Source organism: Oncorhynchus clarkii, chromosome 23 (genome assembly GCF_045791955.1).
Source record: "Oncorhynchus clarkii lewisi isolate Uvic-CL-2024 chromosome 23, UVic_Ocla_1.0, whole genome shotgun sequence".
Classification (NCBI taxonomy): domain Eukaryota; kingdom Metazoa; phylum Chordata; class Actinopteri; order Salmoniformes; family Salmonidae; genus Oncorhynchus; species Oncorhynchus clarkii.
In genome coordinates this window covers 22,184,786-22,202,934 of record NC_092169.1, presented here as the reverse complement: position 1 = coordinate 22,202,934, position 18,149 = coordinate 22,184,786, and the positions used below count along the sequence as shown (strand labels likewise).

General features: G+C 42.2%; 1 protein-coding gene across 1 annotated transcript; it reads left to right on the top strand.

Moving 5' to 3' along the window:
- The first annotated feature begins 4,388 nt into the window (after positions 1 to 4,388).
- Positions 4,389 to 12,409, top strand: LOC139381918 (eukaryotic translation initiation factor 4E-binding protein 2-like). Its single transcript, XM_071125777.1, has 3 exons — positions 4,389 to 4,747; positions 10,659 to 10,844; positions 11,026 to 12,409. The coding sequence occupies exons 1-3, from the start codon at positions 4,609 to 4,611 to the stop codon at positions 11,055 to 11,057; spliced, it is 357 nt and encodes a 118-aa protein (XP_070981878.1). The 5' UTR covers positions 4,389 to 4,608; the 3' UTR covers positions 11,058 to 12,409.
- Positions 12,410 to 18,149: the final 5,740 nt, after the last annotated feature.

Sequence of the window (18,149 nt, the reverse complement as noted above, 5' to 3'; positions counted from 1 at the left end):
AGAATAATTACTTTTTTTTTTAAACAACGCAAAAAAAACGAACAAAAACAACAGTTGGTTAGGAGCACATAAAATGTCAGCCATCTTCTCCAGCGCCTTGATACATTACATGGTTAGCAGATGTTATTGCGAGTGTAGTGAAATGCTTGTGCTTCTAGTTCCGACAGTGCAGTAATATTTAACAAGTAATCTAACAATTCCACAACAACTACCTAATACACACAAATCTAAGTAAATGGATGGAATGATAATATATACATTTAAATATATGGATGAGCGATGACCGAGCGGAATAGGAAAGATGTAATAGATGGTATAAAAATACAGTATATACATATGGAATGAGTAATGCAAGATATGTAAACATTATTAATGTGGCATTATTAAAGTGACTAGTGATCTATTTATTAAAGTGGCCAATTTATTTCAAGTCTGTATGTAGGCAGTCTCTCTGTGTTAGTGATGGCTGTTTAACAGTCTGATGGCCTTGAGATAGAAGCTATTTTTCAGTCTCTCTGTCCCAGCTTTGATGCACCTGTACTGACCTCACCTTCTGGATGATAGCGGGGTGAACAGGCAGTGGCTCGGGTGGTTGTTGTCCTTGATGATCTTTTTGGCTTTCCTGTGACAACGGGTGCAGTAGGTGTCCTGGAGGGCAGATAGTTTTCCCCCGGTGAAGCGTTGTGCAGACCGCACAACCCTCTGGAGAGCCCTGCGGTTGTGGGTGGTGCAGTTGCCGTACCAGGCGGAGATACAGCCCGACAGGATGCTCTCAATTGTGCATCTGTAAAAAAGGGTGAGGGTTCTAGGTGACAAACTAAATTTCTTCAGCCTCCTGAGGTTGAAGAAGTGCTGTTGTGACTTCTTCACCACACTGTCTATGTGGGTGGACCATTTCAGTTTGTCCGTGATGTGTACGGCAAGTAACTGAAAACTTGCCCCCTTCTCCACTGCTGTCCCGTCGATGTGGATAGGGGGGTGCTCCCTCTGCTGTTTCCTGAAGTCCACGATCATCTCCTTTGTTTTGTTGATGTTGAGTGAGAGGTTGTTTTCCTGACACCACACTCCGAGTGCCCTCACTTCCTCCTTATAGGCTGTCTCGTCGTTGTTGGTAATCAAGCCCACTACTGTTGTGTCGTCTGCAAACTTGATGATTGAGTTGGAGGTGTGCATGGCCACGCAGTCATGGGTGAACAAGGAGTGCAGGAGGGGGCTGAGCACCCACCCTTGTGGGACCCCAGTGTTGAGGATCAGCGAAGTGGAGATGGGCCGCCCCAAGTGGAGATGTTGTTACCTACCTTCACCCCCTGGGGGCGGCCTGTCAGGAAGTCCAGGACCCAATCGCACAGGGTGGGGTTGAGACCCAGGGCCTCAAGCTTAATGATGAGCTTGGAGGGTATTATGGAGTTGAATGCTGAGCTGTAGTCAATGAACAGCATTCTTACATAGGTATTCCTCTTGTCCAGATGGATAGGGCAGTGTGCAGTGTGATGGCAATTACATTGTTTGTGGACCTATTGGGGTGGTTTGCAAATTTAAGTGGGTCTAGGGTGGCAGGTAAGGTGGAGGTGATATGACCCTTGACTTGTCTCTCAAACACTTAATGGTGAAAGAAGTGAGTGCTATGGGGTGATAGTTTCAGTTACCTTTGCATTCTTGGGTACAGGAAGCATGGTGGCCATCTTAAACCATGTTGGGACAGCAGACTGGGATAGGGGGAGATTTAATATGTCTGCAATATGTCTGTAAACACACCAGCCAGCTGGTCTGTGCATGCTCTGAGGATGTGGCTAGGGATGCCGTCTGGACCGGCAGCTTTGCGAGGGTTAACACGTTTAAATATCTTACTCACGTCGGTCACGGAGAAGGAGGGAGCTGGAAGCAAGACATCGGTGACCGTGACATGGCTGATTTTCTTTTTGTAGTCCGTGATTGCCTGTAGACTCTGCCACATACTTCTAGTGTCTGAGCCGTTGAATTGTGACTCCACTTTGTCCCTATACCGATTTGGGGTTTAAGAAGTCAATGAGAGACGTGGTATAACTCCAACTTCATGAAAATGACAAACTCACATGTTTGAACTTTCTTCAAAAACAACTTTATATGGAAGGAGTGCCTTTGATTTGATGGCCTGCATATGCTCAGATCAACGCGAGGCAACCATTAGACCTGATGAAGTGTTAGCTTGCCAACTTCACCATTACATCGCCTACAAGCGTGATTGGGGATTTCTATTTGAGAAGCAGTTTCTGCCTATCTTCATATTGTATGGTCTTTGATGATAGCTTGGCTATACATGGGGTACCTGTACCGAGTCGATGTGCAGGGTACGAGGTGATTGAGGTAAATATGAACATATACAGTGCCTTGCGAAAGTATTCGGCCCCCTTGAACTTTGCGACCTTTTGCCACATTTCAGGCTTCAAACATAAATATATAAAACTGTATTTTTTTGTGAAGAATCAACAACAAGTGGGACACAATCATGAATTGGAACGACATTTATTGGATATTTCAAACTTTTTTAACAAATCAAAAACTGAAAAATTGGGCGTGCAAAATTATTCAGGCCCCTTAAGTTAATACTTTGTAGCGCCACCTTTTGCTGCGATTACAGCTGTAAGTCGCTTGGGGTATGTCTCTATCAGTTTTGCACATCGAGAGACTGACATTTTTTCCCATTCCTCCTTGCAAAACAGCTCGAGCTCAGTGAGGTTGGATGGAGAGCATTTGTGAACAGCAGTTTTCAGTTCTTTCCACAGATTCTCGATTGGATTCAGGTCTGGACTTTGACTTGGCCATTCTAACACCTGGATATGTTTATTTTTGAACCATTCCATTGTAGATTTTGCTTTATGTTTTGGATCATTGTCTTGTTGGAAGACAAATCTCTGTCCCAGTCTCAGGTCTTTTGCAGACTCCATCAGGTTTTCTTCCAGAATGGTCCTGTATTTGGCTCCATCCATCTTCCCATCAATTTTAACCATCTTCCCTGTCCCTGCTGAAGAAAAGCAGGCCCAAACCATGATGCTGCCACCACCATGTTTGACAGTGGGGATGGTGTGTTCAGGGTGATGAGCTGTGTTGCTTTTACGCCAAACATAACGCTTTGCATTGTTGCCAAAAAGTTCAATTTTGGTTTCATCTGACCAGAGCACCTTCTTCCACATGTTTGGTGTGTCTCCCAGGTGGCTTGTGGCAAACTTTAAACGACACTTTTAATGGATATCTTTAAGAAATGGCTTTCTTCTTGCCTCTCTTCCATAAAGGCCAGATTTGTTTTCTGATCTATTAGGACATGCGTTCCAGCGGTGCATGTGCTAGCACCAAACGAGCGAGCCTCCCTCTTTAGCGCAAATGAAATTAGTTCAGAACAACTGAATGTATGCGTTGTATAACGTTTCTATGCGAAAACTACGTCTATGTCTGAACTCAGAATAAAATATGCTTCCCCAAAATAATATGTTCGCTGTGGTAGAACGTTCATTTGAGTTGATTATTTTCTGCATTCATCAAAGTGCCATCAGGTAGCCTGATTTTAGATGTGTCCATGGAAACAGAATTATTCGGGAAATCATGTAAACATTTTAATCAAACTATTATATTAATCGGACTACCCACCAAGGGCGTAACTTTGGTTTTAGAAGTGGGGGGGACATTATTATTTATTTTTTATCCCGTCGGATAAACACTCCAAACAGCCTACCCTACCAGGACAAAAATGCAATTTTAGAATGTGGGGGGTACATGTCCCTCCTTTCCCCAGTGAAAGTTATGCCCCTGCTAGCCACAATAATAGCATTATTGTATGCATATAACCATAGGCTTTTGCAAACCAGCTGAATATAAGTCAGGTCTCCAACCCATTATACTGTACATTTTCTTCAATATGGGAGATATATGTTCTATCTTGATAACATATGAGTCCACTAAAACTCTGTGTTCTTCTTCTGACATAAATCAGACTTTAGTTTGTTAAATGTAGATCACTTGCTACATGGAAACGGTAAAGCAACATTGCCCTGAACCAGAGAAGAAGATGCACTTTGCCTCAACAATAATTTTTACAGTCCATGGCAGAAATCATCAACTACACTGAACAAAAATATAAACCCAACATGTAAAGTCTTGGTGCCATGTTTCATGAGCTGAAATAAAAGATCCCAGAAATGTGCAGTTTTGTCACACAACACAATGCCACAGATGTCTCACTTGACATATATCTCTCTATTATGTGTGGGAATACTTTAGAACAGATTTCCAACCCCCCCCCCCCCCCCCCCTATTTTTATATATACGGGCCGCCAGTTGGCGAACCATGGTCTGTATGGCCTCAACCTACATCAAATAACTTCTTTTTTTTATATAATATTTTTCTTTCACGTGTGGTGGCTGTCATATCCGGTCTGCTTGTGTTGTTGTTTTTCCTGCCTGGCGGAGGGAGTGGGGATGTACTGACGGCTGGGAGGAAAAGAGGAGCGACAAGAAAGCCTTGGGAAGAGATAAGATAGAAAGGGAAAAGGTCCTGGGTTCCACCGTCCGTCAGGTTAGGCATCAACCATCTACAGATTGCAACACCGTCTGACCAGTCACTAAACCAGGGGTGAAATGTCGTCGTCTACCAGTCGTCAGCTTAGCGAAAGCAGGGCCATTCCAACCAGGACGGTGTTGATCAACGATAGAACGCAGCTACCTCATGATTATTGCACCACTCCTGGAGGCACTTTATTTTCAACTACTCCGGGAGGTAAAATCAACCCGAACCGATAAATTGTACCTTATTACTGATATGATGTGTGTTTCAGCAACTGTCGCCATTTCGCTATGCACTATCGTGCATTGTGGCCTACAGTAGCTAGCATGTCAAGGCATCCCCAAGCGTTCAAAAACAAAGGTTTGCCCGTCACCTTTGGCAATGTGATTGGTTGGTGTTAAACGCAATGATTCTGAGTCATGGTGGCTACATTTGTAACAGTGCAATATGTTATTTATTACAGTGCCTTCAGAAAGTATTCAATCACCTTGCCTTTTTCAAATACAATTGTTACAAGGTGAGATTAAAATGGATTTCAATGTCATTTTTCGTCAACGATCCACACAAAATACTCTGTTAAAGTGGAATTCAATTTCGAATATAAAAAAATAACTATATATACATATTATAATGAAAAATAAAACACTAATATATATTAATTACATAAGATTTCAACCCCCTGAGTCAAAACATGTTAGAATCACCTTAGGCACCGATTTATAGCTGTGAGTCTTTCAGGGTAAGTCTCTAAGAGCTTTACACAACCGGATTGTAAAATATTTGCAAATTCTTCAAGCTCTGTCAAGTTGGTTTGATGATCATCGCTAGACAGCCATTTGTATGTCTTGCCATGGATTTTTAAGCCCATTTAAGTCCAAAACCTTAACTAGGCCACTCAGGAACATACAATGTCGTCTTGGTAAGAAACTCCAGTGTATATTTGGCCTTGTGTTTTAAGTTATTGTCCTGCTGAAAGGTGAATTTGTCTCCCAGTGTTTGTTGGAAAGCACACTGAAACAGGTTTTCCTCTAGGATTTTGCCTGTGCTTAGCTCTATTCCATTTATTTTTATCATTAAAAAATCTCCCTAGTCCTTGTCGATGACATTCACACCCATAACATGATGCAGCCACCACCATGCTTGAAAATATGAAGTGGTACTCAGTGACGTATTGGATTTGCCCCAAACATAACGCTTTTTATTCAAGACAAAGTTAATTTCTTTGCCACCTTTTTTTGCAGTTTTACTTTAGTGCCTTATTACAAACAGGAAGCGTGTTTTGGAATTTTAAAAATTCTGTACAAGCTTCCTTCTTTTCACTCTGTCATTTAGGTTATTATTGTAGAGTAACTACAATGTTGTTGATCCATCCTCAGTTTTCTCCTATCACAACCATTAAACTCTTACTGTTTAAAAGTCACCACTGGTGAAATCCCTGAGCTTGTTCTTTCCTCTCCGGCAACTGAGTTAGGAAGGACGCCTGTATCTTTGTCATGACTGCCTGTATTGATATACTATCCAAAGTGGAATTAATAACTTCGTCATGCTCAAAGTGATAGTCTATGTTTGCAACAACAATAAAAATATTCACCTATCTACCAATAGGTGCCTTTTGCAAGGCATTGGAAAAAAACCCTGGTCTTTGTGGTTGAAATGCTTGACTCAGGACCTTTTTACATTTTTAGTCATTTAGCAGATGCTGTTATCCAGAGCGACTTACAGTGCATTCATCTTAAGACAGCTAAGTGGGAGAATCTCAGTGATAGTAAGTAAAATGTTCCTCAATAAAGTAGCTATCAGCAAAGTCAGCGCTAGTAAGGGGGAAAAGAGTCAAGTGCAATCGATAGTTCACAAAAGCTTTTTTTTTTTTACCTTACAGAAAATGTAATGTGTGGGGTACAGAAATTAGGTAGTCATTCAAAAATCATGCTAAACACTATTATTGCACACAGAGTGAGTCCATGCAACTTAATATGGGACTTGTTAAGGACGTGTTTACTCCTGAACTTATTTAGGCTTGCCATAACAAAGAGTACTTATTGACTCACAACATTTCATTGTTTATTAATTAGTAAAAAATTCTTACAACATATTTCCACTTTGACATTATGGGGTCTTGTATGTAGGCCAGTGACACAAAATCTCATTTTAATCCATTTTAAATTCAGACTGTAACACGCGGAAGGCCAGCGAGGACAAATTAATTAAAAAAATTGTTCCCTCGTTATGTCGATCACAACGCATTTATCTTATGATCACTACATAACAAAAGTTGTTTTGTCGAGATCACAAGATAATCAAAAGTACCACGAATCATCCATTAATTTGTTCAGATGCAAAATAACAACTTCATCAAGGAGCCCTATGGCTTTGTTGAGTGCAATGTGGGGCATTTGAGCCCTGAATGATACCTGACAGGCAGCACTGTCTCCCAAGCTGCGTGCCGCCCCCAAGACCATGGTCAATCGCATGCAAGGAACTACAGAGCTAACCTGGCTAGTATTGTGAGCTAGCTAGATAGTCTTGATACAGTGGGGCAAAAAAGTATTTAGTCAGCCAATAAATTCATTAAAAATCCTACAATGTGATTTTCTGGATTTTTTTCTCATTTTGTCTGTCATAGTTGAAGTGTACCTATGATGACAATTACAGGTCTCTCTCATCTTTTTAAGTGGGAGAACTTGTACAATTGGTGGCTGACTAAATACTTTTTTGCCCCACTGTAGCTAGCTTGTTATCTATGCTAGTTGTTAGCTTGCATAACTGATACAGTGCCTTGCGAAAGTATTCGGCCCCCTTGAACTTTGCGACCTTTTGCCACATTTCAGGCTTCAAACATAAAGATATAAAACTGTATTTTTTTGTGAAGAATCAACAACAAGTGGGACACAATCATGAAGTGGAACGACATTTATTGGATATTTCAAACTTTTTTAACAAATCAAAAACTGAAAAATTGGACGTGCAAAATTATTCAGCCCCTTTACTTTCAGTGCAGCAAACTCTCCAGAAGTTCAGTGAGGATCTCTGAATGATCCAATGTTGACCTAAATGACTAATGATGATAAATACAATCCACCTGTGTGTAATCAAGTCTCCGTATAAATGCACCTGCACTGTGATAGTCTCAGAGGTCCGTTAAAAGCGCAGAGAGCATCATGAAGAACAAGGAACACACCAGGCAGGTCCGAGATACTGTTGTGAAAAAGTTTAAAGCCGGATTTGGATACAAAAAGATTTCCCAAGTTTTAAACATCCCAAGGAGCACTGTGCAAGCGACAATATTGAAATGGAAGGAGTATCAGACCACTGCAAATCTACCAAGACCTGGCCTTCCCTCTAAACTTTCAGCTCATACAAGGAGAAGACTGATCAGAGATGCAGCCAAGAGGCCCATGATCACTCTGGATGAACTGCAGAGATCTACAGCTGAGGTGGGAGACTCTGTCCATAGGACAACAATCAGTCGTATATTGTACAAATCTGGCCTTTTTGGAAGAGTGGCAAGAAGAAAGCCATTTCTTAAAGATATCCATAAAAAGTGTTGTTTAAAGTTTGCCACAAGCCACCTGGGAGATACACCAAACATGTGGAAGAAGGTGCTCTGGTCAGATGAAACCAAAATTGAACTTTTTGGCAACAATGCAAAACGCTATGTTTGGTGTAAAAGCAACACAGCTGAACACACCATCCCCACTGTCAAACATGGTGGTGGCAGCATCATGGTTTGGGCCTGCTTTTCTTCATCAGGGACAGGGAAGATGGTTAAAATTGATGGGAAGATGGATGGAGCCAAATACAGGACCATTCTGGAAGAAAACCTGATGGAGTCTGCAAAAGACCTGAGACTGGGACGGAGATTTGTCTTCCAACAAGACAATGATCCAAAACATAAAGCAAAATCTACAATGGAATGGTTCAAAAATAAACATATCCAGGTGTTAGAATGGCCAAGTCAAAGTCCAGACCTGAATCCAATCGAGAATCTGTGGAAAGAACTGAAAACTGCTGTTCACAAATGCTCTCCATCCAACCTCACTGAGCTCGAGCTGTTTTGCAAGGAGGAATGGGAAACATTTTCAGTCTCTCGATGTGCAAAACTGATAGAGACATACCCCAAGCGACTTACAGCTGTAATCGCAGCAAAAGGTAGCGCTACAAAGTATTAACTTAAGGGGGCTGAATAATTTTGCACGCCCAATTTTTTAGTTTTTGATTTGTTAAAAAAGTTTGAAATATCCAATAAATGTCGTTCCACTTCATGATTGTGTCCCACTTGTTGTTGATTCTTCACAAAAAAATACAGTTTTATATCTTCATGTTTGAAGCCTGAAATGTGGCAAAAGGTCGCAAAGTTCAAGGGGGCCGAATACTTTCGCAAGGCACTGTATGTGTATAATTATAAGGGATGCTTCATGTTTGTGGGTAATATTTACACTGGGTGAGCTCCATTCCTGACAGGCTTATCCGATTAAATTTCAGCCAGGAAGCTGCCTTATAGGCTGTTTTTATAGGCAAGGCTTATTGTAGATTAGCTGTGAAAGTGCTTTATAGCCATATGCATATCTGATCCAGGGGGTGAGCTCTATTCCTGGCATGCTGATCAGATTCAATAGCAGCCTCAGAGGCTGATGTCAGGATACTGCTTTGTAGGCTGTTTCATGTGTAAGGCTCCTTGCAGACAGCCTACTAGGTAGCATCCTGACTTATCAGCCTCTGAGGCTTCTAATGAATCTTATCAGCCTGTCAGGAATAGAGAGCACCCAGTCTTGCTAATCTGCCTGCAAGGAGCTTTACCTATAAAACAGCCTACAAGGTAGAATCCTGACTTATCAGCCTCTGAGGCTGCTATTGAATCTTATCATCCTGTCAGAAATGGAGCTCACCCACTCTGTACATTTTAAATATTATCTATGAAACATGAAGTGTCCCATACAATTCTAAACGTATCTGTTATGAAAGCTAACAACCAGTGTATATAACACGCTAGCAACCAGGCTAACTAGCTAGCTTGCTCACAAGACTAGCCAAGTTAGCTGCATTGTTGCTTCCATGCGGTTGGCTGTGGTCTTGGGGGTGGCATACAGCCTGGGAGACAGGGCTGCCTGTTAGGCATCGTTTAGGGCTTAATTGCCCCATGAAGGCTTAAATGCCCCATGAGCTCTTGGCTCAAGATAAGGGACATTTAGCTTGTTAACATTCTGACTTATAAACTGATAATGAGCGCCAAACACAAATGAAAGCATGATGTTAGGATGAAATGTACCATCCCTTAGTGTAGCAATCAATAAAAACATGCGCTGATCCATCATGGGCTCTGCCTCCTCAGCCATACTGTCAATCTATCATCAATGCGTCTATTCCTATTTATAGAGTTAATCTTGTGATCTTGACAAAAACAACTTTTGTGATGTCTTGATCATGAGATAAATAAGTTGGGATCTCAACATAACGGGGGTATTTAAAAAAAAAAAATCATATGATCTCTCTGGACTTCCGTAGTAACACAACAAAATTAAATGAAAATGAAAACGTGAAGGGGTGTGAATACTCTCTGAAGGCACTGTAGGTAGTTACAATGTATTCATATATTCATACATGTATGGCTGGTTTGAGGAAGTATCTGAATTTAATTTCCTAGACAGTGCTTTTGCATTTAAATAAATATTGCACTTTTATTGAAATAATGTTTATAGAAAGCTAAGGCCTCTGCTTTTTGTTTACAGCTTTTTCTTTGACGATACTGTAAACAATTATCCCAGCATCTGATGTAGGTGCCTAGACCATGTTGTACATGACACGCCATCTTTTGATTAAAATGGGTATTTACAGTAAATATGTAACGAACTAAACAGGTTTATGCTATTCCCATTTCGATTCACAGATTAGTGAATTGGTGCATCATTTTGTTCGTTTGCTGCCACCATTGTAATGATGACATTTGCAAAACAAGAAAACAGATGAATCGATGCAATATAATCAGCGTGTTATTATCGACATGATGGTTTACCAGTTCTTTAAAGCAGGTTTGTAATATATCTGTTGTTACTGCATTTCTATACATTCGATGGTTGTAACTAATATGTCAAAGATGTTATTAAATAATCATTCTCCTCTATCATAGGGACCAGGATCATCTACGACCGTAAGTTCCTATTGGACCGGCGTAACTCCCCCATCGCCCAGACCCCCCCGGCCCACCTGCCCATCATCCCCGGGGTGACCAGCCTCAACGTCCTGACCGAGAACAGAAGGAACGAGGCCAACAACCACATCAAACCCCACAACAGTCATGGCAAGACAGCCACCGGTCAGTGGGTGCCATATCCTCTGACTACTGTTGTCATGCCATACAACATGCTCTCTCTCTATAGTCCATGTCAACCATGTTTTATCATGGAACCCCTGAGTCAAATTAGTAATAACAAAGGTATTACACCCCTTGCTTTAGAGTACAGATGACATTGTATTTGTGTTCTTGTGTTTTAAAGGTGAGGATGCTCAGTTTGAGATGGACATCTGACCTCACCTGAGGAACCACACCGGAACAACAGAAGAAGAAACAAACCTGGTTCCTGTGCTGTGTGCCAGTGGCTTGGCTTGTAGAAACCAATGTTGTGAGCTCTCACATCACTCACAGCAGCCATCTTCTTTCGCTCTCTGTCTCGCCGTCACTGGGTGTGATGTATGTAAACCACGCAGATAAACTATACCATGTAATACGTTAACTGTACGGCCAACTTGGACCCATACTGTGGCTCTGTTTCAATGTCCATGCTAGCTTACCACTTAGAATGAAGCAATGTATTTGACATGCATCCTAAGTGGTATGGTAGTGTGGATATTGGAATGTAGCCTGCATGTGTTGTTGCCAACTCATCTATCGTTGTCAAGCCATAGTTTGGCATGACAATGAAACAACACAAAGAGGAGTTGGCTACAATACAAACTGACTGGGCTACCAGGCTATGGCTAACCCTGAGACCTAGCGGAAGACTCTGCAGGTCTATTTGAATAGGTCTCAGGGTTACCAACTGCCGTATATGTATTGTATGTACTTCAGCCACACAACAAGGAAAAGGGTCTAAAGGTAACCAGAGATATTCTTAACCATTAACAAAATGTAGACGCCCAAGTCAATGCAGTAATCTAAAATGACCACTCTGTATTTCTTGTATGTGTCCTTAATACCAGAGCACACTGTAAACAAAGCCGTCTTTACTGCTTTAGACATTTTATAATGGGGCCTAAGAAACTGTACAACATCTACTACTTGTACTACTTTGTAGAGCAAAGTACTGGCCTTAGATTGATATTACGTATCCTTTTCAGAACCTTTTGTCATTGTTTGGGTAAAATGTTCATAAAAAACAAAATACTGGATATGCTCTTACCTGCCTGTTTTGTAGTCCGTTAGTTACCAGCAATTAAACTCATAAGGGATGATGTGACTGATTAAATTCTGATTAGCTGAGAATTTCATCATCATTCCATGCCTTGAATATCTATCCATCACCAATACAAGCCTGACTTTATGTTGCGTTTTGGGTCTTTCTGGTAAAGGATTTTATGAAGATTTACCATTTGGAAAACTTTGGCTTTCCGTTTGTGGTGATGGTTTGATAGATTTGCAAAATGAAAGGAGAAAATGAATTTATACATTATTTCAGGCTATTCTAAATGTTATACATAATCCGATAATGACTAAATACATTTGAATTAGCTACATGAATGGTTTGTATTTTGTCGCAAAAGAGATTTGAAACTACAAACCTAACTGCTGTTCTAATTTGAATTAACTTCATTTTTTTCGAGAAATGTCAATGCCAGTGGACACTGTTACAGCAAGATCAATAAAGTTCCTTATGATGAGGATTATGCTGTTCTGCCTGTTTTGTCTGTACACATGGTTTCACAATGGTTGTGATCACATTGATAACAAAAGTACACGAATGTCCAACAAATTTGTCTTCTGCTTTATCCCATTCCCAACCCCTCCAAAAGACAGAGATAAACACAGAGATAAACACAGAGAGGAATATCCAGTTGCTTTGAGCAGGTGTTGGAGATTAGAGTGTACACTGTATGTTCAATAAAAAGAAAAGAAACACTCCACATACTGCAGTCTATTTTCCCAGGTGTGTTCAATGTCACGCTTGGGGACACTGCATACATTGAAGAGTCTTCCTTTTCTTTTTTAATCACAGTCACAGAGATAATCTTCTCTTTCGATCCTTTTTCTGAGAAAAAAACCAAGGTAGTCAGTGATCTTCTAGTCGGAGCTCTAGAGATAGTGTTTCCGACTTTTCCAATTTGTATGATCGTAAAAAAAAAAAAAAGTCCCAGTCGGAGCTCGTTTTTCCCCCGGAGTTTTCATTTGTCTTGAATGCACTGAAGTTTGAAGACAGAGATTTACAAGTGCCCAGTTGTTTTGATGCAGCATAGAAAAGCCTGATCAAGGCTTCAGTCATAACGGTAAAAAAAAAAAAAAAAAGAGTTGCAGGGGGCAGTTTAATCACGTCCGAATCATCCTCTGGAAAAACAGACATGCTTGGGTTTGTCGCGTTCGAAACGACTGGGAACTCGGAAATCTCCGACTTCAGTGTGTTGAAGACAACTGGGAACTTGAAAAAAATGTTGCTCCGACGAAGAAAAATAATTTTGAACGGTCATCCAACTCGGAATAGTCGGCAACTCTTGCCTCTTTCTAGAGCTCTGACTTTCCGGTTTGAAGATCACTGGCGTCATGATTTTACCTCATTTTTTCAGTTCCTAGTTGTCTTGAAAACACCAATAATTAAATAACGGACATTTTAATAGTAATACAAGTCCTCTGCAAATATGACACCATACGGCTATATGGGTAGTAGTTCCCCAGCCCTAGGGTCAGTTATTGAATAGCCCTGGTGTAGGATTTGTTTTGACCACTAGGTGGTGTGCAATGTTAAGTGTTTCAAGTACAGCAACAACTTTTGGTCATGTAGTGTATGTGGACACATGCTCGTCGAACATCTCAGTCCAAAATAATGGGCATTAATATGGAGTTGGTCCCTCCTTTGCTGCTATAACAGCCTCCACTCTTCTGGAAAAGGCTTTCCACTAGATGTTGGAACATTGCTGCGGGGACTTGCTTCCATTCAGCCACAAGAGCATTAGTGAAGTCGGACACTGATGTTGGGCGATTAGGCCTGGCTTGCGTTCAGCTTTCCAATTCATCCCAAAGGTGTTTGATGGGGTTAAGTTAGGGCTCTGTGCATGCCAGTCAAGTTCTTCTGCACCGATCTCAACAAATCAATACTGTATATACCTCGCTTTGTGCACGGTGGCATTGTCATGCTGAAACAGGAAAGAGCCTTCTCCAAACTGTTGCCACAAAGTTGGAAGCACAGAATCGTCTAGAATGTCATGCTGTAGCATTAAGATTCACCATCACTGGAACTAAGGGGCGTAGCCCAAACCATGAAAAACAGCCCCAGATCATTATTCCTCCTCCACCAATTAGGCCTGGCTCGCAGTCTGGCTAGTGTTCTCCTGGCATCCACCAAACCCAAATTTGTCTGTTGGACTGCCAAATGTTGAAGCGTGATTCATCACTCCAGAGAACGCGTTTTCACTGGTCCAGAGTCCAATGGCTGTAAGCTTTACACCACTCCAGCTGACACTTGGATTATACATGGTGATCTTGTATGCGGCTGCTCGGCCATGGAAATCCATTTCATAAAGCTCCCGACGAACAGTTCTTGTGCTGACGTTGCTTCCAGAGGCCGTTTGGAACTCGGTAGTGAGTTTTTTTTTTTTTTACACACTGCGTGCTTCAGCAGTCGGCGGTCCCGCTCAGTGAGCTTGTGTGGCGTCTACCACTTCGCAGCTGAACCATTGTTGCTCCTAGATGTTTCCTCTTCACAATAACAGCACTTACAGTTGACCAGGGAAGCTTTAGCAGGGCATACATTTGTTGGAAAAGTGGCATCCTATGACAGTGCCACCTTGAAAGTCACTGATTAGAAGTTCAGGAGTCTTATGGCTTGGGGGTAGAAGCTGTTTAGAAGCCTCTTGGACCTAGCCTTATTGCTCCGGGACTGCTTGCCGTGCGGTAGCAGAGAGAACAGTCTATGACTTGGGTGGCTGGAGTCATTGACAACTTTTAGGGCCTTCCTCTGACACCGCCAGGTATATAGGTCCTGTACAGTGATGTACTGGGCCGTACGCACTACCCTCTGTAGTGCCTTACAGTCAGGGGTCAAGCAGTTGCCATACCAGGCAGTGATGCTCTCGATGGTGCAGCTGTATAATCTCTTGAGGATCTGAGGACCCATGCCAAATCTTTTCAGTCTCCTGAGGGGGAATAGGTTTTGTCGTGCCCTCATCACAACGGTCTAGGTGTGCTTGGACCATATTAGTTTGTTGGTGATGTGGACACCAAGGAACTTGAAGCTGCTCCACTACAGCCCCGTTGATGAGAATGGGGGCATGCTTAGTCCTCCTTTTCCTGTAGTCCACAATCATCTCGTTAGTCTTGATCACATTGAGGGAGAGGTTGTTGTCCTGACACCATACGGCCAGGTCTCTGACCTCCTCCCTATAGGCGGTCTCGTCGTTGTTGGTGATCAGGCCTACCACTGTTATGTCATCGGCCAACTTAATGATGGTGTTGGAGTCGTGCCTGGCCATGCAGTCCCTAGTGAACAGGGAGTACAGGATTGGACTGAGCACGCACCCCTGAGAGGCCCCTGTGTTGAGGATCAGCGTGGCGGATGTGTTGTTACTTACCCTTACCACCTGGAGGCGGCCCGGCAGGAAGTCCAGGATCCAGTTGCAGAGGAAGGTGTTTACACCATGTCCAAACCGGACGCGCGCGTACGTCTGCGTGCGCCATCGTGCGCAAATTGATTTTGTCCCCCCCACACCATACGCGATCACGACACGTTTGTGGTTGTTAGCTAATTTGTCCTATTTAGCTAGCTTGCTGTTGCTAGCTAATTTGTCCTGGGATATAAACATTGAGTTGTTATTTTACCTGAAATGCAGAAGGTCCTCTACTCCGACAATTAATCTACACTTAAAACGGTCAACAGAATAATTTCTAGTCATCCCTCCTCCTTCCGGGCTTTTTCTTCTTTGGACATTATATGGCGATTGGCATCGAACTTTCATAATAAGGTGTATTACTACAACCGACTGACCGACCTCTGTTCATCTTTCAAATCCCCCACGTGGGTATAACCGATGAGGAGATGGCACGTGGGTATATGCTTCTATAAACCAATGAGGAGATGGGAGAGGCAGGACCTGCACCGCGTTCAGCATCACAAATAGAACTGACTTCTATTTTAGAGCTTGGTAACGCAGACGCTCGTTGGCACGCACGAGTAGTGTGGGTGCAATGATTGAATAACAGGTATGTGTACATTTATTTTGTAACGCTCGCGCATGCGACACGAGCGGTGTGGTCAGCATGTTAGTTCCAGGGTCCTTAGCTTATTGATGTGCTTTGAGGGTAGTATGGTGTTGAATGCTGAACTGTAGTTAATGAATAGCATACTCACATACTGTAGGTGTTCCTTTTGTCCAGGTGGGAAAGAGCAGTGTGGAGTGCAATAGAGATTGCATCATCTGTGGATCTGTTAGGGTGGTATGCAAATTGGAGTTGGTCTAGGGTTTCTGGGATAATGGTGTTGATGTGAGCCATGACCAGCCTTTCAAAGCACTTAATGGCTACAGACCTGAGTGCTACAGGTCTGTAGTCATTTAGGCAAGTTACCTTGTGTTCTTGGGCACAGGAACTATAATGGTCTGCTTAAAACATGTTGGTATTACAGACTCGGACAGGGAAAATGTCAGTGAAGACACTTGCCAGTTGGTCAGCGCATGCTCACAGTACACGTCCTGGTAATCCGTCTGGTCCTGCGGCTGTGTGAATGTTGACCTGTTTGAAGGTCTTACTCACATCGGCTGCAGTCGTCCGGAACAGCTGGTGCTCATGCATGTTTCAGTGTTATTTGCCTCGAAACGAGAATAGAAGTAGTTTAGCTCGTCTGGTAGGCTCGTGTCACTGGGAAGCTCTCGGCTGTGCTTCCCTTTGTACAGTCAAGTACTGTAAAGCTACTTTCAGGAGAAAAACTCACCGGGAAAAGGGGCTTAGAATACAATTTGATCATTAAAAGACCAAAACATTTATACAAGGTATTTGACCGAACCATGAACCTAATCTGGTGAAATGACATTTGAGTCCACACTTACACGTTTCCAGCCTTGACCGCTCCATAGGTCCACTGTGCTTTGATCTCATCCAGAAAATATAAAATCAATGCAGTGAAATTGGGGTTCCCTGGGGTTTGTCCAAACAACAAAACACTATCAGAATTCTAGATCAGTAAAGTTTGAAAACTAACTCTCCAAGTGGAGATAATAAGTGCATTCTACGAAGACAGACAATCCTATTAAATGTGTACAACAAAGTGTCAACTAGACAGAGACAACTTTTGATTAAAACCCCAAACTTTCCATAGCTTTCATATGCAGAAGGAGGGATATCACATTTCATATTTTCAAATATGATAAGTCTAGGTTTGAAGACAGCAAAGTGCATAACAAAGTAATGTAGAGAGACATTTCGCTATCGTCTTTGATGTCTGCTAATGATGAATTGCAGACACATCTATATTGCCTATATTATTGTGCAGGTCAATTAAGGCAGAAGGAATATATTCATGCTTTATACTTTATGCATAGTGTTTGGGCCCAGACTAAATTAACTAAACGAACAAAGGAGCTCTGAAATAAAGGAGCTTTTATCTCTGAGTGACAGTTCATACACTGAGGCTGTGTTCCAAATGGCACCCTATTCCCTATACAGTGCACTACTTTTGACCATGGCCGACAGGTCAAAAGAGTCTCCACACAAGGCTCTAGCAGTATCCATGTACAATACCTGATTCAAAACCAGAGACTGTGTTTATGTCTGTGATAGCACACTACAATGATAGATGGATTACATTTGAAAAGCGGTAGGGTAGTGCGGTCAGCCCAACGCATCACTGAGGACACACTGCCTGCCCTCCAGGACATTTCCACCACTCAGTGTCAAAGGAAGGCCAAGAAGATCATCAACGACGATCACTCTGCTTCCATTTAGCAGACAGACAGTACAGGTGCATCAAGGCCGGGACCGAAAGACTGAAAAACAGCTTTTATCTCCAGGCCATCAGACATTGCACCATCTCTTGTACTAACAGACAAAGATAGACTCACTTACACAAAACACACACACAAGCTCTCTCTCTCACACACACAAACACCTTATACACATGCAGACTCCTGTTCTCACATATAAACATACATACTCACAAAAGTACACACACAAACACACTCACACAGTCAACGCTGCTGTCCCATGTACAGTTGCGGTCGGAAATGTACGTACACCTTAGCCAAATACATCACAATCCCAGTGGGTCAGAAGTTTACATACACTCAATTAGCATTTGGTAGCATTGACTTTAAATAGTTTAAAACTTGGGTCAAACGTTTCGGGTAGCCTCCCACAAGCTTCCCACAAAAAGTTGGGTGAATTTTGGCCCATTCCTCCTGACAGAGCTGGTGTAACTGAGTCAGG

What these genes read in the sequence shown, in the direction of transcription:
- LOC139381918 (XM_071125777.1), top strand. Translation starts at nt 4,609, where the DNA reads ATGTCGTCGTCTACCAGTCGTCAGCTTAGCGAAAGCAGGGCCATTCCA. An exon ending in ATTTTCAACTACTCCGGGAG is followed by an intron (nt 4,748 to 10,658) that starts GTAAAATCAACC and finishes CCTCTATCATAG; the next exon opens with GGACCAGGATCATCTACGAC. An exon ending in TCATGGCAAGACAGCCACCG is followed by an intron (nt 10,845 to 11,025) that starts GTCAGTGGGTGC and finishes TGTGTTTTAAAG; the next exon opens with GTGAGGATGCTCAGTTTGAG.